Source organism: Heptranchias perlo, chromosome 35, assembly GCF_035084215.1.
Source record: "Heptranchias perlo isolate sHepPer1 chromosome 35, sHepPer1.hap1, whole genome shotgun sequence".
NCBI classification, from domain to species: Eukaryota; Metazoa; Chordata; class Chondrichthyes; order Hexanchiformes; family Hexanchidae; genus Heptranchias; species Heptranchias perlo.
This window is the reverse complement of record NC_090359.1, coordinates 13,955,848-13,978,903: the sequence shown is the minus strand read 5'-3', so window position 1 is coordinate 13,978,903 and position 23,056 is coordinate 13,955,848. Positions and strand designations below refer to the sequence as shown.

The following is a 23,056-nucleotide window of genomic DNA, read 5'->3' as shown; positions in this document are numbered from 1 at the left end:
GTGCGATGTGGAGTTTTATCCCCATGAAATTTAGAACCTGTAAAGTCCAGTGTTTAGTTTGCACTGTTTATTCATCTCCTGCAAATCTCGAGACTGTTGTGAGGAAACGTTTTATATCTGATATGTCAACTGTCTCCTGTTTTCGAGACCAATGTTGCCTGATCTGGTGAGTATGTTCAGCATTTTCTGTGTGTTTGAGTTTTCCAATATCTGCAGTATCTTGTCCATCTCCTGTTGTATCTCTGGTCCAACTATCAGGCATTGAATACAAGGATCACAAAGCCTCAAGAACAGAGAAGAGTGAATTGCATAAAACTTACACCGAAACAGGCTGTTTGGCCCAACCAGTTCATGTTGGTGTTTATCTTTCACACAAGCAGTCGTCTTAATCCCATAGGCCTACCCTGTTATCCAGTCTTGCTCATACAGACATCCTCCATCCCCTGCGAGTCAAGCCAATGTTTAATTTGTAGGTAGTGTAACCATGTATAACAGATCCCTTTGTCTGCAACCTCAGTCCAAGAGAATATTTATGTAGTGGGCTCACAAACTTTATGGTTTCATTTCTGATACCTTCAGGAAAAAAAAAATCACACTATTTGTGGGTTAAGGGCAGTGTTTTTGTACAAGTTGTGGTAGTTAGAAAGAATACATGAAGTATGGAAGATAATGTACAGTAACTATTGGATTACAATTAACTTGTGGCTCCATTTAACAGTTAGTAATGCAATGATCAAAAGGAAGGCAGTTCAAGTTGTTGGGTGATAGAAATGAAATCAAATGATTCCTCTACCAGCACAGGTTACCCAACAACAAACACCACACAGGACAGACTGCAGTTTGGTGTTTTCTGCAAACAGCTGGTTTACTCAAACACAAAGAATGGGCAAATATTGCCCTGGATGAGGGAACGTTAAACAGGACAGTCTGCCCAAAGGAAGACTCTAGGGTTGTCAACAGTATACTTTGTACAGGCCACAACTCGAGCAACCTAGTGAGTGACTTATGGCATCAGACTACAGCAAAATTGCAGGGATCCCCTCCCTTGTCCTGACATATTCATCTTTCTCCAGCCACACCTCCCCTTTTGTTGTTTTAAAGCACAACATATTGATGTTGTCTTGCTTGCAGATGTTATGAAAACCCCTTTTCTGCAGGAATTGTTTACTGAGATTGTAGTTGTAGAAATTATGTATTTCAGGCATCCCAGTAACAATTTGGAGATGTGATCATAACCATCCTGGATTGGCACAGAGTCAAGTCAGGAAGCTGGACCAGGAGGGGTTTTTATATTTTTACACCTGGAGAAAGTTCTAACTTGGATCATAAGTTCCTCAGCTGGGTGTGGTGCAGTGGGTAGCTTTGTGATCTGGATAATCAGATCAGATACTTAATTATACAACAAAGACAAACCAGTTTGATGAATAGCTTTTATTGCCATGTACAACAGGTGAGAAAACTGGAAAATAACCACAAGCAAAGCATTCACCAAGTATAGAACTAATGGTTATAGAATCCCAGTCAATGCAGGCTGTGCTTGTCAAACAGGTACACTCCCATGCCATTCTCAGGGGCTCCCAGTCTCTTCAGGTTGGTGATGTGATCTCCAAGCTTCTTGATCATCTTCACTTGTTCATCCAAGTAGTGGGTCTCCAGGAAGTCACACAACTGGAAGAAAAATATGAAGTACATTAGCTCAGAGGAGACAATATCCAGGGTCTGAGCTTAACCTCCCCTGGGGATTATTCATGATCCTCTTCTGGACTGGATAACTGGTACAACTCCTGCACAGATTGGTGGATTGTGTGTCAGATTGCATTACTCCTGGAGGAAATATATTTATTAATTTAGAGTTGGAACCACTGATTAGTATTTTTAAAAGAATTTACTGGAGTGCCCTAAACCCTTAATGCACTAACCCATTTTAAGAAGATTCCAGTGTTGCATTCTCTTGTGAAAGATCAACACAAAGCTACTGGATAGAGAAACATTTCTAAATATCATCACAGATTAAGCGGAGAGTCTTCAAATCACCCAAAAACAAACATACCAATTGTTGGCAATGGTAGCACTCGTGCCAGAGATTCAAGTCCACTCCAGAGTGTGGAGCACAATCCAAGCTCACACTTCACTGCAGAAGTGAGGGAATGCTGCATGGTCAGAAGGGCCATCTTTCAGATGAGATGTTAACTAGAGGCTGCATCTGCCCTCAGCTGAATGCAAAAGAACCCCTGGCATTATTTGAATAACAGCAGGGGAGTTTTCTCCAGTGTCCTGGCTAGCAGCCCTTAACCAACTAACAGATTACCTGGACATCACTGTGGGTGGGACCTTGCCATGTGCAAATTGTCTGCCCTGTTCCCTCATTACACCAGTGACTACACTTCAAAAATAGCTTGTTTGCTGTAAAGCACTTTGAGACATCCTGAAAAACTATATAAATGCAAATCCTTTTATGGACATTAAGGACTTACATGAGGGTCTGTCCTCTCAGTGGACAGTTTGTGCAGATCCAGCAGACTCTGGTTCACATTCTTCTCCATCTGCAGAGCTCTCTGCATCGCCTCCAGACCATTGCTCCACTCATCCTGCTCTGGCTTCTGGAAAGGGAAGATTAAGAATGGAGAAAAAATTATTCTAGTCAACAACTAAATAAGTGGTTAGTATATGAAATTGAAAATTACTTGTCCTTGAGCATAACAGGCATTAGTAGGATCACAAGTCAATGTCACTTCTAGATTCCCCAAACCAGGGGACCACACAGGTTCTACTAGTCTGTTCATCCTACGAGATACCCTGGGAATGAGTTGTTGCACTTCATTCACAGCAGTATATGCTTTCAGGTATCCCAAGAAAGATCATTCCAATGAGGTCTAACTAGCACTAACACTTCCTTGCTTTTAAATTCTGTGCCTCGGGATGAACCCAATTAGTCTTTTATTCCACCTACAAGCTAACTTGACATTTGTCCTCGAGACTCCCTAATCCCTTTGCTCATACTGCCATCTGATGTGGACTACTTCATTAAACTGCATCGACCATCAAAATCATCCACTTGCTCCCTCAATTTTTGCTCTTCAGAGCTCACTATGCCACTATTTGCAATTACAGAGCATTAGCACTAATTGTCATGATCTACTCAAAGTTGATCTATTTGATCCCAACTCTGCCTCCTGCTCCACACAGTTTTGCTGGTGTCACAAGGTTACTTCTAATTTCTCACTTAAATTAGAGCCTGAAATCTCCTACTTTGAGGATCCATTTTTATAATATTAATCCTCCTCCAGACAACTCAATTGAAAATCTATTGAGCAAGACCAAACTAGTCCACTTTTCACAAAACCAAGGCAATTCTTCAGTTTGCTGAACCGAACCTTAATGTCCTCCAAGATGATTCGGCCCCCACGCCGATTCTGGAATTTCAGCAGTTTCTCAGCGTGCTCCCGTTCCTCATGTGACTGCTCCTTGAAGAACTCAGCAAAGTGACGCAGGGCAACATCATCCCGGTCAAAGTAATAAGACTAGAGAGATAAAATGGAAGAGTCAGGTCAGACAGAGATCTCATTAATGGCCAATTCAAAATGGCAGCAACATCACAGTAGACAAATTACCCATTCTCTGCCACAGTGCTTGGAATTAAGGGGCTCAGTGTCTAAAAAAAAAAAGCATTTTTCTTAAAAGTCAATCTCACTTTGCTTCATTGATCTTTACTGAATATGTTGAAAGTCCCTCCCTGTGAAGTAGCTCAACAAGACAAGAGGTTGTAGTAATAGAAAACAGGAAAGCAATAATGCTTTTGGATTTAATTTTCATTTCCACATTCAACCTACAGGGATGAGGGAGACTAGAGAAACTGGGATTGTTCTCCTTAGAACAGAAAAAGTTAAAGGGAGATTTAATGGAGGTGTTCAAAATATATGAAGGGTTTTGATAGAGGAAATTAAGAGGAACTGTTTCCACTGGTAGGTGGGTCAGTAACCAGAGGACAGAGATTGAAGATAACTGGCAGCTCAGAACCAAAATCAGAAAAAAAATTGGGAGGGTCACAGAGGTACACTCCAAAGCCAATTCATTTTCAGAGAATTCTACCTGCTCAGATTAAAATGACACCACAGCCATAATTTTGAAATAATACCTCAGATAGAAAACTCACCATAGAAAGATAAACATAGGAGGAATAGAGCTCCATATTGATCTGCTTGTTGACACCATCCTCACACTCCTTGTGATAGTTCTGACACACTTGGGAGGCCATTTTAACTTTTACTATTAACCACAATCACACTTCAAACTGCAAAAACAACCTAACCTCTTCCCCCACAAGCTCTTGTATTTATACTACTGGGACAGCCTGCATTTACACAGGGTATGAGATCACCAATGATGATTGACAATCCCTGACAACCACTCAGGAATCGTCCATGAATCCAGGCACCAATAAACAAAGGACAGAAGGTGGGGTGTGATTCCCAGAACCAATCAGAGCTTTGGAATACAGGTGGGATTGGATGATTATTGTGTGATGCCATTGCTGTTGGTTTCTTTGACTTTCCTCAAACGAAATCTGATCACATCTCTGTTGGGTTGTCTTTGAGACACACCAGCTCGGCATTGGAGGTGTTTGTGGCTGAACTGCCACTGAGTGGAGAGCAGAGAGAGCAGAGAGAGCAGGCCCTTGCCCGGGTCCCTCTGAGTCAAGGAGAAGGAGAAGGAGAAACCACCATCAACAAGGAGGGAGGGTGAAGAAGAATACGACCAAACAGCAGCCGGGAGGGGTTGTGCTGCTGCTGCTGCTGGTTTGCGACACCGAACAGAGGGAGGAAGAGGAGGTCGGTGCAGTGAGGTGCGTCGGCTGAAGGTAGGGGGAGGAAGAAGACCTTAGAGGACAGGGGGTTCCCCCAAGTGTCTGGCCCAGGACAGCTGGAGCTGCCTGGGTGAAGTTACTTTTTTCAATCTTTGGAGGACTGAGCCTAGGCAGCTCCAGCTGTCTCGGGGAAGACATCTCCTCCCCCTGCCCACCGGAAGACAGGCAGAAGAAGATCCACCTTTTAAGGTGCAACCCCGCCCCTCTTCCACCCACTTCTGCAGCAGCCCACCCCTGCAGACTCCCTCCTTCCCATTCCACCATTAATCCCTCCCACCTTCTCTTGCTCTCCCGGATATTCTGGGGGAAAATAAAACCAGCAAAGGGGCCCCTCTCCCAACCAAGCTCTGGGATTCGGGGAGAGAGGTTTCCTCAGGGCTTCTTTTAAAAAGGCCTAAATTCATCAGTAGGCCCGAGACTTGGGGTGGGTGTGGCTCTTTAGGTCATGGCTTCATCATCTTCGCCGGTGCCGGGACCCAGCAGGACGTATGCGGCGGTTACCTCGGGGGCCGCTCCTACAGTTCGTGCCGCTCCTGCTGGGCCGGCGCCTTTCCGCCTCATTACGAGGAAGCATGGGGTGAAGAGCTACGCCCACCCCAACATGACCATTGAGGCCTGCGTAAAGGCCATGGCCGAGGTTGTCGGCCCCTCGGCCATCGTCGCGGCCTCGAAAATGTACGGGAGGGCGGTGTTCTTCCTGAGGTCCGAGCGGGCGGTGTCCCTGGCCCTTAGTAAGGGGCTCACGGTTGGCGGGACCTTCCTGCCGGTGGACCCGCTGGAGGCCACCGCGCAGCGGGTCATTTTATCCAACGTCCCGCCTTTCCTGTCGGACGAGCTCCTCCTCCCCCACCTACGTCAACTGGGGGAGGTGAGGTCGGGGGTAACGCCGCTGCCGCTCGGACTCAGGGAGAACAGCCTCCGGCATGTTTACTCCTTCCGTCGCCAGGCATTCGTCAAGCTGGCACGGGAGGAGGTTACGGAGGGGGGCTTTAACGCCCTCCATGAGGGGACCCCTTACCGCGTCTTTTGGACGGCAGAGGGTGGGCGGTGCCATGCCTGTAAGGAGGTGGGGCACCTGAAGAGGAACTGCCCCGCCTCTCAGGCCGCCAAAACAGCTACGGCGGCCGGGGCTGGCGCCGCCACCGCTCCTCCCCCAACCCCGCCCCCGCGTCGGGAGAGTCAACTGCGCGGGTGGAGGTTGGCGTCGAGGCCTCCGCCAGGGGGGAGGAGGGGAACCCTCGCCAGAAGAAAGTGCGGAGAAAGAGGAAGAATTTAGAGGCTGGTCCCCGGGACAGAGAAGATCTCAGTCAGCCCGAGGTCGTGACCGCGGCCAGTCAACATCTCGCGGTCGCGACAGAGCCCGGGCTGGCGGGTGATCAGGAGGGAGCGGAGGTGGGGGTCCCAGCAGACATGGAGTCCCCCCTCCCTCCGCGACCCTCCTGGAAGAAAAAGAGGCGCCACTCCCCGGAAGCGAACGGGCTCCCTGCTAAGGGACGGCCCCCCGTGGAAGGGGAGTCGGTGCCGGTCGCGGATCCTGCGGCCCCGCCCGTGACATCCGAACAGCGGCGGGGGTCATCTACCTCTCGGGGGGAGGGGATCGTGCCCGTGCCTCCCGGGGGGGATGGAGAGACCCCGCCGATAGGGGGGGTCGCGGATCCGCTTTTACCAGATACCACCCTGTTCACCGGGTCGGGCGTCCTGGGTGCCGGGGTGGGCGAGGCCGTTGCGGCCAAATTCGTCTGCCCCCGGCTCGACCTCTCCCAGGACCTGCTCGACCTGGTGGTGGGTTTTAATCAAAATATCTCACGGGCCGGGTCGGTCGGTGGCGACGTGGGTGGGGGGACCCCCTCCTCTCAGTCTCTGGGCTCGGAGCCGGGGGAGGTGGGAGAACTTAAGTACACGTTCTCCCCGGTTTCCCCGGGTTCCCCTTATATCCGGGTGCCGGTTTTTCACCGCTCGGAGGCTGGGGAGGGTCCTCGCCCGGAGCCACCCTCTGACCCGGACCCCCCGGTGGAGCCCGGGGAGGACTCCTCTGCTGACGATCCTGGGGGTGGGATCGTGGCGGAGGCGGGGCCGGCCGGCGCGGCCGTCTCGTTCTCCGCACCCTGTGCGGGGAGTGGGTCGGCCGCGGGCGACGATGACCCGGAGGAGGACGGGGACTCGGTGGTGGGCACTGGGGAGGATTTGGAGTTCGCCACCAGTGAGGTGGTGGACGCCCTCGTGCCCGACACAGAGTCTCCCCTCATCCCCGTTGAGGAACTCCGGGATTTTGCGTCCGGTTGGAGCCGTCGTCGCGATGGCGTCCGGCTGGCCCTCGACCGTTGGTCGGAGCCGGCGCAGTTAATCCGCTCGGTGCTGGCCGCCGTCGCGTCCGTGGCCGCGGAGGGTGGCGGCGGCGGGGTCAGGCTGCGCCGGCTCAGATCCCTCCTCACCGGGCTCTTGAGGGAGTGGCGGTCGACTAGCGGCCCCGCTCCCTCCGCGCATTAGGTTTAAGTAGGTTGCGCTGTGCTCTTGCCATGGAGATAACCATAGCCAGCCTCAACATCAACGGCGGCAGAGACGCCCGCCGTAGATTTGACAAGTTCTCGGTCCTTCGGGACGGGAAGTATGCGGTGTGCTTTCTGCAGGAAACCCACACCGTTCCGGGAGACGAGGCCACGTGGATCCTGGAATGGGGAGGGGGGGGTCTACTTGAGTCACCTCGCCAGCGTTTCGAGCGGGGTGGCCATCTTGTTGGCCCCGACTTTTCAGCCGGAGATCTTGGGGGTCAAGGAGCCGGTGCCGGGCCGCTTGCTCCACGTAGCCCTTCGCCACGGGGACGTGCCGCTTCACCTGGTGAACGTGTACGCCCCCTGGTCCGGAGCCGAGCAAGTGAGCTTCTTTGAGGAAGTGTCTACTTACCTAAACTCCGTCGACGCCGGCGAGTGCATTATCCTCGGGGGGGGGGATTTTAACCGTACCCTCGAGGCGAGGGACCGCTCCGGTCCCGCGCGTGCCCGAACGGCGGCGGAGAAGTTGAGGGACCTGGTCGGGTCCTTCGCCTTGGTGGACGTCTGGCGGAATCTCCATCCCGACTCCGGCCAGTTCACCTTTGTGAGGGCCGGAGGGGGGAAGCTCCAGAATCGACCGCCTGTACGTTTCGCGGGCGTACGCCTCCTGCATCCCGTCGGCCTCCATCCGGCCGGTGTCGTGCTCGGACCACCACCTGGTGTGGATGGAGCTCGCTCTGCTCCGCGCCCGGTCGGGGTCCGCGTACTGGCACTTTAACAACCGGCTGCTGGAGGACGCGCGGTTCCGGGACTCGTTCCGTCTGTTCTGGAGCGACTGGAGAGGGAAGCGGGGAGGCTTCTCCTCCTTGAGGCTCTGGTGGGACGTGGGCAAGGCTCACGTCCGCCTCTTCTGTCAAGAGTACGCGAGGGGGTCGACTAAGAGGCGGGAGTCCGAGGTCAGGCGGTTGGAGCAGGAGGTGCTTGGCCTGGAGTCCCGTCTCGGTCAGGCCGCCGAGGATCCGGCCCTGCGGCAGGTGTACGAGGAGAGGAAGGACGCTCTGAGGGACCTGCAACTGGTCGGGTCCCGAGGAGCGTACGTGAGGTCGCGGCTCCAGCTCCTGCGGGACCTGGACCGCGGCTCTCCCTTCTTCTACTCGCTGGAAAAGCGGCGGGGGGCTCGTAAGCAGCTCCTTACGCTGCTGGCCGACGACGGGTCCCTCGTCTCGGACCCGGAGGGAGTCAGGGCCCGGGCTCGATCTTTCTACGAGGCTCTGTTCTCTCCGGATCCGTCCAGCGAGGAGGCGCGCAGAGTTTTGTGGGAGGACCTGCCGAAGGTCGGCCCGGAGGACGCCGACAGTCTGGACGCTCCGCTCAGTTTGGCGGAGCTGACCGGCGCCCTCCACCAGCTCTCCAGGGGCAAGTCCCCGGGGCTGGATGGGCTGACCGTGGAGTTCCTCAGGGCCTTCTGGGACGTCCTGGGGGGCGACTACGCGCGGGTCCTGGGGGAATGTCTGGCGACCGGGGAGATGCCCCTTTCGTGGCGCAGGGCGGTCGTGGTCCTGCTGCCTAAGAAGGGGGATCTCCGCAACCTTAAAAACTGGCGCCCGGTCTCCCTCCTCAGCACGGATTATAAGGTCTTTGCCAAGGCGATGTCTGCTCGCCTGGGCACCGTGCTGGCCCACATGATCCACCCCGACCAGTCCTACACGGTCCCGGGTCGGAAGATCCACGATAACATCCACCTGGTCCGGGACCTGATCCACCATTCCCAGAGGGCTGGTCTGTCGGTCGCCTTCCTTACCTTGGATCAGGAGAAGGCGTTCGACAGGGTGGATCACGAGTATCTATTCGGGACTCTGCGCGCTTTCGGGTTCGGGTCGCATTTCGTCGCCCGGATCCGACTTCTGTACGCCGCCGCGGAGTGTCTGATTAAGGTTCACGGATCCTTGACGGCGCCCCTTCGCTTCGGGAGAGGAGTGCGTCAGGGGTGCCCCATGTCCGGCCAATTATACACCGTCTGCGTGGAGCCTTTCCTGCGCCTCTTGCGAAAGAGGTTGTCGGGACTGGCTCTGCGCGAGCCGGGCGTGGAGGTCGTCCTTTCGGCTTACGCCGACGACGTGCTCCTCGTGGTCACCGATCCCCTTGACTTGCGGAGGATGCGCGAGTGCCAAGAGGTCTACTCTGCCGTGTCCTCCGCAAGAATCAACTGGGAGAAATGTTCCGGACTCCTGGTGGGTCAGTGGCGGGTGGACTCCATGCCGGAGGAGCTCAGGGCTTTCGCCTGGAGTACCACGCACCTCCGGTACCTGGGAGTCTACCTCGGCCCTGCCGAGGAAGCCTGGCCGGCGAACTGGGAAGAGCTGGAGGCCAAAGTCGCCGCTCGCCTGGCGCGCTGGACAGGACTGCTCCGAGTGTTATCCTACAGGGGTCGTGTGCTGGTCATAAACCAGCTGGTGGCCGCCATGTTGTGGTACAGATTGGTCACTTTGACCCCCCCCCCTGATTTTGTCGCCAAGATTCAGAGGAAGTTCGTCGACTTCTTCTGGGCCAAAGGGATACACTGGGTCGCTGCCGCAGTCCTGAGTCTCCCGCTTAGGGAGGGCGGTCAGGGGCTGGTGTGCGTCCGCACCCAGGTGGCAACTTTCCGCCTTCGGACGCTGCGGCGATACCTGTACGATGAGCGTCCTCTTAGATGGCGTGCGCTGGCGACGTACTTTTTCCGCCAGCTGCACGGCCTGAACTACGACACGCAGCTCCTGTTCGTCTCGCTGGTGGACGGCCGCATGTCTTTGCAGGAGCTGCCTGTCTTGTACCAGAATCTGCTCAGGGTCTGGAACATGGTCGCCTCCGGTCGGAGCTCTCACCCGTCGGGGGTAGCGGCCGTCCTGCAGGAGCCGCTGCTCGGGAATCCGTTCCTCCGCGATGTCGGCTTCGGCCACTCGTGGCTGACGGAGCGGAGGGCTGTGGCCGGTCGGGTGACCAGAGTCAGGGACGTCCTGGATGGCGGTGGGTCGGGTTGGCTCGAGCCGTGGGCGCTCGCCGCTCGCATGTCCTCGTGGCGTGCCGGGGACGCGGCCGCCGCCATCCAGGCGTTGAAATCGGCGCTCGGCCCTGACTCCACTCGGGGTGTGGAGGCGGCTCAAGCGTGCGGAGCCATCCCGTCCGACCTGACCCCTGTTCGGACTGAATTCCTCCTCGGCGCCAAACCCCGGAACCTCCCTCAGAGGGCCGCGCCTCACAACTTGAGCTGTCTCTCGGAAGTTCCCTCCGTGCCGTTTCACACCGCGCGGAGGGATTTCCTGTACGGGCTGCTCCTGCACACCATCCACTTCCTCGCCCTCGTCTCTCGCCCGGACACGCCCTGGCGTGCCATCCTGCCGTCCGGCGGAGACGGGGGTCCCCAGTGGGAGGCTCTCTATACAGGGGTCCTCCCGTGTTACTTTGGGGATCTGGGGTGGAGGGTGGCGCACGGAGCAGTCGCGTGCAACCGGCGGTTACGCCATTTCACGGACCCCCAGGCCGCTTGTGATTTCTGCGGCCTGGAGGAGTCCGTTTTTCATTTGTACACTGGGTGTGAGAGACTGCAGCCCCTGTTCCATTATTTGGAGGGGCTGCTCCTCAAGTTCTGGCTGCACTTCAGTCCCACGCTCCTGATCTTTGGCCGCCCGGTGAGGAGAGGGGCGGGCAGGTCGGTGGACGTCCTCGTGGGCCTGCTCCTGGGCCTGTCCAAGGTGGCCATCCGCAGGTCTAGGATGATCGCGGTCCGTGGGGGCGGTCGCTCGGCCTGTCTGCCTCTTTCGCGGGTTGCTCCGCGGTGTCTGCCGGTACGCTTGAGGCTTTCCGTGACCGGGGGGCACTGCAGGGGCTGGAGTGCATCCTGGACGAGGATAATAAAATTTTGATTTGAACTCTTCGTTTTGGTTTGTTTGGTTTTTAGTTGTTAAGCACACCCCACACCCCACCTTCTTATAAAAGGGGGGCCTAATTTAAAAAAAAAACAACTTCCCAGCCTGTGAGGAGAGTGCTGGGGCCGGTCGGTATTGGCGAGCCACTTGCCGGCCAATCGAGTGTGGCCTTGCGGAAGTGCTGCAAGCAGGTGCAGAGCACAGAGGAGAGGAGAGCCATCGAGAGGGAAGGAGGGAGAAAGAAAGAAGGAGGCGAAAAACATCAGGCAGCTGCGAGGGGTGTGCTGCTGCTGCTGTCAGCCTTAAACAGCAGGAAGAGGAGGTCGACGGCGATCGGGGTGGCCGACTGAAGGTCGGGGGAGGTAAGAAGATCTTTTTCGACCAGGGGATTCCGCCCCCAAGTGTCTGGCCCGGGACAGCTGGAGCTGCCTGGGTGAAGTTCCTTACTTTTGTCATCTGTGGAGGACTGAGCCGAGTCAGCTCCGGCTGTCTAGGAGAAGACATCTCCTCCCCTCCACGCCCACCGGAAGAAAGAAGCCAGAAGAAGGTGCCACCCCGCCCCTCTTTGGCCGACTTCCCCAGCGGCCCACCCCTGCGGACTCCCTCCGTTTTCCCTGTGCCATCCCTCCCTCTCTTGCTCTCGTGCTCTTTTGAGCAGTAGCTTCAGACAAAGACAGAACCAAATATCGGACAAAGGAGCCCCTCTCCCACACTTGTACTGGGATACAGGGGAGAGGCGGTTTCTATTTACATTGAACACAAGGCCATTTTTTGCCATCCACCGGCCTGAGACCATGGCGACGCCATCTTCGCCGGTCCCCGGTCCCAGCAGGACGTATGCGGGGGTCGCCACGGCGGCCGCGCCTTCGATTTCGGACGCTCCTGCTGGGCCGGCGCCATTTCGCCTCTTGACGAGGCTCCATGGGGTGAAATGTTATGCTCACCCCAATATGACCATCGAGGCCTGCGTGAAGGCCATGGCCGAGGTTGTCGGCCCCTCGGCCATCGTCGCGGCCTCGAAAATGTATGGGAGGGCAGTGTTCTTCCTGAGGACCGAGCGGGCGGTGTCCCTGGCCCTAAATAAGGGGCTCACGGTTGGCGGGACCTTCCTGCCGGTGGACCCGCTGGAGGCCACCGCGCAGCGGGTGGTGTTATCGAACGTCCCGCCCTTTCTACCGGTCGAGCTCCTCCTCCCCCATCTACGTCAACTGGGGGAGGTGAGGTCAGGGTTGACACCACTGACGCTCGGCCTCAGGGAGAACAGCCTCCGTCACGTGTACTCCTTCCGGCGCCAGGCGTTTGTTAAGCTGGTGCGGGAGGAGGTGACAGAGGGGGGTTTTAGTATCATTCACGAGGGGACCGCCTACCACGTCTTCTGGACGGCAGAGGGTGGGCGGTGCCATGCCTGCAAGGAGGTGGGGCACCTGAGGAAGAACTGCCCCGTCTCCCTGGCCGCCAAAGCAGCTCCGGCGGCCGAGGCTGGCGCCGCCACCGCTCCTCCCCCCAAACCCGCCCCCGCGTCGGGAGAGTCAACTGCGCGGGCGGAGGGTGCCGACGAGGCCTCCGCCGGGGGAGAGGGAGGGAACCCTCGCCCTAAGAAGGCGCGGAAGAAAAGTAAACATCAGGAGGCTGGTCCCCGGGTTGGAAAGCCTTCCAGCCAGCCCGAGGCCGTGGTCGTGACCGCGGCCAAACGGCAACTCGCGGTCGCGGCAGGGCCCGTGCTGGCGGGTATTCAGGAGGGAGCGGAGGGGGGGGCCCCAGCAGACATGGGGCTCGCCCTCCCTCCGCCACCCTCCTGAAGGCAGAAAAGGCGCCGCTCCCTGGAAGCGGAGGGGAACCCTGCCAAGGGACGGCCCCCCGCGGAAAGGGAATCGGCGTCGGCGCCGGCAGCGGATCCTGCGACCCCACCCTCCATTTCCCACCGCCAGCGGGGGTCATCCACCTCTTGGGGGGAGGAGATCGTGCCCGTGCCTCCCGGGGGGGGATGGAGAGACCCTGCCGAAAGGGGGGGGCCGCGGATTCGTGCGCCGACGCGAGCTTCCCGTTCACCGGGTCGGGGGTCCTGGGTGCCGGAGCGGGCGAGGCCGAATTCGTCTGCCCTCGGCTCAACCTCTCCCAGGACCTGCTCGACCTGGTGGCGGGTTTTAACACGAAAATGTCACGGGCCGGGTCGGTCGGTGGCGGTGTGGGTGGGGAGACCCCCTTCTCCCAGTCTCTGGGCACGGAGCCGGGGGAGGTTGGAGAGCTGGAATATATGTTCTCCCCGGGTTCCCCGGTTTCCCATTATATCCGGGTGCCCGTTTACCACCGCTCGGAGGCTGGGGAGGGTCCTCGCCCGGAGCCGCCCTCTGACCCGGACCCCCCGGTGGAGCCCGGGGAGGAATCCTCTGCCGACGATCCTGGGGGTGGGATCGTGGCGGAGGCGGGGCCGGCCGGCGCGGCCGTCCCGTTCTCCGCACCCTGTGCGGGGAGTGGGTCGGCCGCGGGCGACGATGGCCCGGAGGAGGTCGGGGACTCGGTGGTGGGCACTGGGGAGGATTTAGAGTTCGCCGCCAGTGAGGCGGCGGCGGACACCCTCGTGCCCGACACCGAGTCTCCCCTCATCCCCGTTGAGGAACTCCGGGATTTTGTGTCCGGTTGGACCCATCGTCGCGATGGCGTCCGGCTGGCCCTCGACCGTTGGTCGGAGCCGGTGCATCTAATCCGCTCGGTCCGGGTCGCCGTCGCGTCCGTGGCCGCGGAGGAGGACGGCGGCGGGGTCGGGTTGCGCCGGCTCAGATCCCTCCTCACCGGGCTCTTGGGGGGAGAGGAGGTCGACTAGCGGCCCCGCTCCCTCCGCGCATTAGGTTTAAGTAGGTTGCGCTGTGCTCTTGCCATGGAGATAACCATAGCCAGCCTCAACATCAACGGCGGCAGAGACGCCCGCCGTAGATTTGACAAGTTCTCGGTCCTGCGGGACGGGAAGTATGCGGTGTGCTTTCTGCAGGAAACCCACACCGTTCCGGGAGACGAGGCCACGTGGATCCTGGAATGGGGAGGGGGGGTCTCCTTGAGTCACCTCGCCAGCGTTTCGAGCGGGGTGGCCATCTTGTTGGCCCCGACTTTTCAGCCGGAGATCTTGGGGGTCAAGGAGCCGGTGCCGGGCCGCTTGCTCCACGTAGCCCTTCGCCACGGGGACGTGCCGCTTCACCTGGTGAACGTGTACGCCCCCTGGTCCGGAGCCGAGCAAGTGAGCTTCTTTGAAGAAGTGTCCACTTACCTGAACTCCGTCGACGCCGGCGAGTGCATTATCCTCGGGGGGGATTTTAACCGTACCCTCGAGGCGAGGGACCGCTCCGGTCCTGCGGCAGGTGTACGAAGAGAAGAAGGACGCTCTGAGGGACCTGCAACTGGACCTCGCTGGAAAAGCATCTCCTTACGCTGCTGGCCGACGACGGGTCCCTCGTCTCGGACCCGGAGGGAGTCAGGGCCCGGGCTCGATCCTACTACGAGGCTCTGTTCTCTCCTGATCCGTCCAGTGAGGAAGCGCGCAGAGTTTTGTGGGAGGACCTGCCAAAGGTCAGCCCGGAGGACGCCGACCGGCTGGACGCTCCGCTGAATCTGGCTCGGGAGGCTGCGCCTCACAACTTGAGCTGTCTGGGAAATTCCCTCCGTGCCTTTTCACTCCGCACGGAGGTATTTCCTGTACGGGCTGCTCCTGCACACACTCCACTTCCTCGCCCTCGTCTCTCGCCCGGACACGCCCTGGCCTGCCATCCGGCAGAGGCGGGGGTCCCCAGTGGGGGGGCTCTCTACTTGGGGATCCTCCAGTGTTACATCGGGCATCTGGGGTGGAGAGTGTTGCACGGAGCAGTCGCGTGCAACCGGCGGTTACGCCATTTTACGGACTCCCAGGCCGCCTGCAATTTCTGCGGCCTGGAGGAGTCCGTGTTTCATTTGTTCACGGGGTGTGGGAGACTGCAGCCCCTGTGATTATTTGGAGGGGCTGCTCCTCAGGTTCTGGCTGCAATTCAGTCCCACGCTCCTGATCTTTGGCCGCCTGGTGAGGAGGGGGGCGGGCAGGCCGGCGGACGTCCTCGTGGGCCTGTCCAAGGTGGCCATCCACAGGTCCAGGTTGCTTGCGGCCCGTGGGGGCGGTCGCTCGGACTGTCTGCCTCTCTTCCACGGAATGCTTCGCGCCCGGGTGGCCCTGGAGATGGAGCACGCGGTGTCTGCCGGTACGCTTGAGGCTTTCCGCGACCGGTGGGCACCGCAGGGACTGGAGTGTATCCTGGACAAGGAAAATAAAATTATAATTTGAAACTGGTTTTGGTTTTTCTTTGGGATTTTTGCACATAAAAGACACCCGAAATCCCCCTCCTTTTAAAAGGGGGGCCTAAAAAATGTCGCTGTTGGGAATGGAAAAAAGTCGCGAAAAAATCCTGGCTGCTAAAAACAGCAAAAAGGTCACTGCTTTGATGCGATTGGATGTCTTTCAGACTCATCAGAAAAAGAGTAGCTGATAAAACCCCCGGCTGCTCTTCCATCCCACACTCCTGAGCTGAGCGGAGTGGTGAAAATAGTAAAAAACTGTTTTTGATCCAACTCAATGTCTTTAGGATGCTCCTTTCGTTCAATCACTTCCATTGTCCTATTTCATAAATTTCTAAAAGAAAAAATAAGGAGTCACTGTTGGGATACGATTGGATGTCTTTCAGACAGACCATCAATCCATCCAGGAATCAGCCTGACTGAACTTGCCAGTTAATACTGCTGAGTAGAGCAGAGGTCAGAGTTAAAGCTCTGGGTGGAGAGCAGGGTGAAAAGTACCAGCCCTCGCTTGTATACCTCTGAATCCAGGAGAAGGAGAAGGAGAAGGAGAGGAACAAACAACCAACAGGGAGGAAGGAGGAAGAAGAAGACCACCATTCACTGTGAGGGGTGTACTGCTGCTGACCGATACCATCCAACAGAGGGAGGAAGAGGAGGTCGGTGCGGTGCAGTGTGACCAACTGAAGGTAGGGGGAGGAAAGATCATACAGAACAGGGGGTTTCCCCCCCAGTGTCTGGCCCAGGACAGCTGGAGCTGCCTGGGTGAAGTTACTTTTCAATCTGTGGAGGACTGGGCAGCTCCAGCTGTCTAGGGGAAGACATCTCCTCCCCCTGCCCACCAGAAGATCCACCTGTTAAGGTGCAACCCCGCCCCTCTTCCACCCACTTCTGCAGCAGCCCACCCCTGCAGACTCCCTCCTTCCCATTCGACCATCCCTCCCACTATCACGGATATTCTTTTTTACAAAATCCTGCAAAGGAGCCCCTCTCCAAACACAGTGGGAATTGGGGAGAGGAGGTTTTCTTTTGCAAGGCCTTTGTTATTAGTCGGCCTGAGACTTGGGGTGGGTGTAGCTCGATGGAATATGGCGACACCATCTCCGCCGATGGGCACTGCAGGGGCTGGAGAGCATCCTGGACAAAAATAATAAAATCTTAATTTGACACTGGTTTTTGGTTTTCGGTTTTCTGCACAAACACACCCTGAACCCCCACTAATTATAAAAGGGGGGCCTAAGAAAAAAAAGCAGAGATCAGAGACAGCGGTCACAGTCAGGGCCAGGATCAGGATCAGGACCACCTCAGACTCCACACCTAAAACGGAAGAAGAAACCAATGGTCAGTGAGTGAAGGAAATATTGAGGGGAAAATGGAAACCAGCAGTCCGCCAACTCACCACCTGGAGACCTCTCCTGCATCCTTTGCTCAACATCATTAAGGGGCTCAGTTGCCAGCTCTAACACTTCAGGATCCAGAATGACCAGGGGTCCAAGTGAGGCTTCACCCTCCCACTTCAATTCAGCATCACTCCCTGCAATATCAAACATTCCAGTTAGAGAGGGTAAAGGGTGACCACCAACACAGAGAGGATCAATGTCCTACCAGGTCCAGATACACAAGATCCCTCCTTCCTCTGGAATCAAGTCAGAATTCCCTCCTCGCACTGCAGTTGCCCAGATGACAACAGGCGCACACGTCATTGGTCAATTCTTCCAATGGGGTCGAGCTAAACCAGAGAATCAGTTTATCAACCAGGTTGTCCATCACCCTTTAATACAACACATCCCTGAGTGAGAGAGGGAACTTACATATTCTGGAAAGTACAAGCTTTGTTCATGGAATCTCTCCGATCCACTGCAGCAACTTTCAGGTGACAGGTGATGAAAATCTGAGGAACACATTCAATACAAGTTGTTATTTCGTGACCTCCTCCCAACATGGGGAACCCAATGTTTGGCTTCCTCTTACCAGGGAACGGTCATCTCCAAAGAAGCGGAATGCATCCAGATCAAACTGGAGTTTGTCCAGCTCACGTTCACCTCTTGGCAACACAAAGGTTGAAAAGGAGTCCTCAGCTTTGCTGTCCAGGAGGCAACTGAAGAAAGATTAAAAAAACAGACAAAGTGAATTAAGTGAACCTTTGGGACATAACCAGCTGGAATAGGCAGAGAGCTCCTTACCCATGGTAGTCAATGATGTTGTATCTTGGGGTGGAATCCTTGCCTGGGCTCAATGTAGCTGCACAGCTGTCAATGTAGAGTTTCAAGGGCATGTGGTTGGTCATCGAAACAGAGGCCTCAATGTGAATGAGGTCACCCAGGTAGTAGACAGTCGAGGTGCGCTCTGTAAGCCAGTCATCTGAAGTACAAGAGGACAAGGGTTGGAGACAGTGGGTGTAACTCCCAGTGGGAGACGACAGAAAAGCACTCCCCATCCACACATCACATACCATTCATAAGACACAGTGAGAATGACAGAAGCCCTTCTCCAGACTTGGTCGAGCTGAATGGGATCCAGGTGGGCTTGATAGGGTCACTGCTCACATTGCCCTTCCTGGAAGGACAGGCGTGTAATTTCAGGACAACTTCAGAGAACTGCACCTCCTGTAGACCTCATTTGCAATAGAGTAAAGATTCTTACCTAAAATAGTGGCACTCAATGGGAATGACTACTCCATTAGTTCTCACAATGACAGATCCACGAGCATTTGGGGTATGGTTCAGGTGGGTGGTATAGACCAGGAAATCTCCAGCCATCTGAAAGACATCAGCTTAAGGAATGAAGAGCTGGTCTTATTGGACAAGAGCTATTTCTGGTCATTTTCCTGCCCTGTTAAACAGCAGTTTGAGGGGTTTTAGCTGCTCCTCAAATCACACATGATTGAAGCAGCTCCACCATTGGTTGAAGTTGCCTGGAGCAGCCTCTGTTACTCTGCTCAGTCCACCTTGTATTACAGGGGACTTCAGGCCTGCAGTCAGAAACCCTGAAATGATTGGCACTGCCAGATTTGATGAGCATTCTTTCCCATATAGAATAGAGCTTTCACCTTAAGGGGCTTCAAGTTACCCCTGATATGGAGCACAAAACACAACATCACTTTAAAACCTCACCTGTATCCATGGAATCAAGGGGATTGGCAGGTGTAATAACCAAAAGTGGAGTTCCCCTTTAATACATTGTATCCCAATTATTATTCCACTTGTTTCATCTTTCAAGAGAAGTCTCAACAGGAACTTCCACACTGAACATTCATTGACCACAAGTTGAGGCAACAGGCCTGAATATCCACAGGAAGGCACAGAAAAGATAAATCAATTGAGGCACAAAAGAACAGAGTGGTTTGGAGAAATGTAGGTGAAGGTTCAAGGCCAATAGAGTTGAATCTCAGAGTTAGAGTAGTAATGACCCATTTAAGAAAGATGCAGTCCCTCAGTGACAATTTGAAGTTCTTTTTAAATATAAAGCTAAGATTGACATGTCAACATAAAGAAGTAGTTTCACACAGGGTGATATTTAACAGTGGGCAAGAATTTATACACAGATTTCATTCAGGGATCTCCTCAGTGGCTGGAGTTTCACCCGATGTTAATGAGTTCTGAGTGGGCAGTAATCTACACAGTGAAATTGGAGCAAGAGTTGAGGAATCACATTACCTGCAATCTGCTGCCACATTCATGGAGCCCATAGTCAAAGAGGACAGTGTGGTTCTGAGAGTGGATCCCAGTTGGCCGACAACCTGCTGTCCCCAAGGTCAGGTCAGCAGCTTTAATCAGGTGCCTGGTTCTAAATAAATCCATGTCTACCCTCACCAGCAGGTTCTGCTCTCCACACTGCACCATCACAGTCTGCAGTGGGGACAGACTTCTCCCCTCAGACACACTGAAATGGGAACCAAAGGGAGGCACAGGGGAAGGGACTCTCTGGGGCACAGGGGTGGGTTTTACTCTTCTCCATGGAAATCTCTGCCCTCTAAACTGTTGCCAAATGTCAGAGTAACAAACCACTCCAACTAACACCAGCACCGGGAACAAACCTCTCACCACAAAATCCCCCATGATACCAAACAACTCAACTATCACTTTACCCACCAACCAGCACCTTTTATACACAACCTGCAGTCAACTGACTCCAATTGTCCCAGATGAGGCTAAACGAGAAAACTAGACGAAACTGGAGTGCATCCTGGACCGAAATAATAAAATTATTATTTGACACTTATTTTGGGTTTTTTGGTTTATTGCACATGAACACACCCTGAACCCCCCCCCCACTACTTATAAAAGGGGGGCCTAAAAACACACAAGGAAAAAGGGGGAAAAAAAGCCTAATTCTGACTGAACTTCCAGTCGACAAAAAAAACCACCCAAACCCCCCCTTCTTATGAAAGAGGGCCGAAAACACAAGGGAAAAAAATTATTATGACACATATTCTGGGTTTATTGTTTACTGCACATGAACACACTCGAAGAATAAAAAAAACAACACAAGGCCTCCGCCGGGGGGGAAGGAGGGCACTCTCGCGGAAAAAAGGCAGGGAGGAAAATCAAACATCTGGAGGCTGGTCCCCGGGATGCTGAACAATCGAGTGAGCCCGAGGCTGCGATCGTGACCGCGGCCGATCTACATCTCGTGGTCGCGACGGAGGCCGGGCAGATCGTTGGTCAGGAGGGAGCGGAGGAGGGGGCCCCAGCAGACCCTCCCTCCGCGAGCCTCCGGAAAGAAAAAAAGGCGCCACTCCCTGGAAGCGGACTGGAACCCTGCAAAGGGACGGCCCCCCGTGGAAGGGGAGTTGGCGCCTGACGCGGATCCTGGGGCCCCACCCTCCATTTCACACCATCGGCGGGAGTCGTCCACCACTCGGGGGGAGGAGACCGAGTCCGTGCCTCCCGGGGGGGGATGGGGAGACCCTGCCTATGAGGGGGGTCGCGGATCCGGGCACGGAGGAGAGTATACAGTTCACCGGGTCGGGCGTCCTGGTTGCCGGGGTGGGCGAGGCCGATGAGGCTGAATTCGCCCGCTCGCGGCTCGACATCTCCCAGGACCTGCTCGACCTAGTGGACGGTTTTAATAAAAACGTCTCACCTGCCAGGTCGGTTGGTGGCGGTGTGGGTGGAGGGAGCCCCTTCTCCCGGTCTCTGGGCACGGTGCCGGGTGAGTTGGGGAGCTGGAGTTCACTTACTCCCCGGTTTCCCCGACCGGTGGGCACTGCAGGGGCTGGAGTGCATTCTGGACAAAAATAATAAAATCTTAATTTGACACTGGTTTTTGGTTTTCTTTGGGTGTTTTTGCACATAAACAAACCCTAAACCCCCCTTCTTATAAAAGGGGAGCCTAAAAACACACAAAAAAGAAGAAAAAAAGAAAAAGAAAAAAAAGTCGCTGTTTTGAAACGATTGGATGTCTTTCAGGGCCCCATTTGCTTACTTAACAGCCTTCTCAACTTGTCCTGCCACCTTCAAAGATTTGTGTAACGACACCCCCAGGTCTCTCTATTCATCCACTCCATTTAAAATTGTTCCATTTAGTTTATATTGTCTCTCCTCAATCTTCCTACCAAAATGTATCACTTCACAATTCTCTGCAGTAAATTTCATCTGCCATGTTTCTGCCCATTTCACCAGTCTGTCTCTGTCCTCCTGAAGTCTGTTACTGTCCTCCACATTGTTTATTACATTTCTGAGTTTCGTGTCATCTGAAAACTTTGAAATTATACCCTGTACTCCCAAGTCCCGGTCATTAATATATATCAAAAAGAGCAGTGGTCCCAATACCGAGCCCTGGGGGACACCACTGTGTACTTGCCTCCAGTCTGAAAAACAACCGTTCACCTCTACTCTCTGTTTTCTGCTCCTGAGCCAATTTTATATCCACGCTGCCATTGTCCGTTTAATCCCATGGGCTTCAATTTTTAAAACAAGTCTATTATGTGATACTTTATCCTCCCTTAATCTCTCCCTGCATAGAAACTCCCCGACCCATATTCATGGCCACCCCCTCGACCTTGCCATCTCACGTGGCCTCTCTACTCCCGATCGTGTCAATCATGGATAAGGCCATCTCTGATCACTTCCTTGTATCCCTCTCCACCCACATGGAATCATAGAATCATAGAAAGGTTACAGCACGGAAGGAGGCCATTCGGCCCATCGAGTCCATGCCAGCTCTATGCAAGATCAATCCATGTTGTCCCACTCCCCCAATGCACATCACAGAATGAACTCAGGAATCCCACGCCACTTTCTATGAGCGGTAACAGGCTGCGGTTATGGTGCAGACCGGGACCCAGGGCTGAGGCTGTGGTCATCAGTTACTCTGGGAGTGGCACAATCTGGTTCATGACTCGCCGGGGGTGAGAGTAACTCCAGGGAGTCAGGCAGGTGTTTCGAAGGGTGTGGGTTCCAGCTCCCGTTCCAGGACTGGGACACATGATCCAGACTGACTGTGTCGTGCTGAGACGGAGCTGCATCGTGAGAGGTGCTGTCCTTTGAATGAGGTGTTTAATGGCGGTCCCTTCTTTCTGCTCCGAAGTGTAAAAGGTCCCGTGACAATTTGTGAAGAGCCCGTGTCTCGTTCCTTGTCTCATTGAGACTCTCAGTTAATTGGTCTGAGAACGGCATGTTTCCTTCCCTCAGGTGGGCATCAGTGAACCAGAGGGATTTTTATGACAATCCAGTACATTCACAGTTACCATTTCTGATAGTAGCTTTTCAGTCCCGATTTTATTTAATGAACTGATTTTAAATTCCCCAGCTCCTGTGGTGGAGATTTGAACTCATGACTCCCGATTATTAGTCCGGGCCTACTGGATTACTCGTCCAGTAACATCATCACTATGCGACCGTACCCTGTCCCTTGGACTTCAGGGAGAGGAGACGAGAGCTGTACCAGGGTGGCCGAACAGTGTGAGAGAGAGTAATGGTTTTAATGAGGACAACTGCATCAAAAGTGGAGGTGAGAGTGTGATTGAGCAGATCGGTCGCTGCAGAAATGTCGTGGTGAATGGAGGGCCAAAGGCTGGACAGTTGGGACTTTGAAATTGTGATTGTAAGTGACTTGGGGGGAGGGTTTTTTTGATGGGCGAACACAGAAGGAAGTGGGTTTTGGAGGGGGAAGGGGGATGTGGGTACAGAGGGATACAAGGAAGTGATCAGGGATGGCCTTTTCCATGAGTATAGTGATGAGTATCTTCGCCTGTCACGTGGAAAGACAGGGGTTCAATTCCTCTGACGGGGCGATTAAACTCTCTGCCTTCAAAAGCTTCACTTTCATTTATCTGCAATATTGGATGCAGGAAATACAGAGCAAAACTGACTTGGAGTTTCTCACTTGCCACAATTTAATTTCACTGATATTCCAACGGTTTTAAAATCTGCTCTCTGTCACTCTTCACCTCGATGTCAGAACCACAATAATGAGGAAGAAATGAAACGCACAATCTCACTGTGAATAACATCAACAACAACTTGCATTTATATCGAGCCTTTAAG

General features: G+C 54.6%; 2 protein-coding genes across 2 annotated transcripts; both read right to left on the bottom strand.

Moving 5' to 3' along the window:
• Positions 1-1,416: 1,416 nt before the first annotated feature.
• LOC137302360 (ferritin heavy chain, oocyte isoform-like) lies at positions 1,417-5,015 on the bottom strand. The gene is made up of 4 exons (XM_067971992.1): positions 4,154-5,015; positions 3,375-3,521; positions 2,475-2,600; positions 1,417-1,668 (listed from the first exon to the last, which is right to left on the bottom strand). Exons 1-4 carry the CDS (start codon positions 4,253-4,255, stop codon positions 1,522-1,524), a joined length of 522 nt encoding a protein of 173 aa, XP_067828093.1. The 5' UTR covers positions 4,256-5,015; the 3' UTR covers positions 1,417-1,521.
• Positions 5,016-17,265: 12,250 nt separating this feature from the next.
• Positions 17,266-17,919, bottom strand: LOC137302255 (zona pellucida sperm-binding protein 3-like). Its single transcript, XM_067971905.1, has 3 exons — positions 17,750-17,919; positions 17,538-17,664; positions 17,266-17,295 (listed from the first exon to the last, which is right to left on the bottom strand). The coding sequence occupies exons 1-3, from the start codon at positions 17,851-17,853 to the stop codon at positions 17,266-17,268; spliced, it is 261 nt and encodes an 86-aa protein (XP_067828006.1). The 5' UTR covers positions 17,854-17,919.
• Positions 17,920-23,056: the final 5,137 nt, after the last annotated feature.

Excerpts from the sequence above, each read along its gene's own strand:
- LOC137302360 (XM_067971992.1), bottom strand. The coding sequence starts at position 4,255 with ATGGCCTCCCAAGTGTGTCAGAACTATCACAAGGAGTGTGAGGATGGT. Across the intron at positions 3,522-4,153 it reads CCTATGTTTATCTTTCTATG|TCTTATTACTTTGACCGGGA; the intron begins GTGAGTTTTCTA and ends TTATCTCTCTAG. Across the intron at positions 1,669-2,474 it reads CTGAGAGGACAGACCCTCAT|TTGTGTGACTTCCTGGAGAC; the intron begins GTAAGTCCTTAA and ends TTTTTCTTCCAG.
- LOC137302255 (XM_067971905.1), bottom strand. The coding sequence starts at position 17,853 with ATGACCAACCACATGCCCTTGAAACTCTACATTGACAGCTGTGCAGCT. Across the intron at positions 17,665-17,749 it reads AACATCATTGACTACCATGG|TTGCCTCCTGGACAGCAAAG; the intron begins GTAAGGAGCTCT and ends ATCTTTCTTCAG. Across the intron at positions 17,296-17,537 it reads TTGGAGATGACCGTTCCCTG|CTCGACCCCATTGGAAGAAT; the intron begins GTAAGAGGAAGC and ends TCTCTGGTTTAG.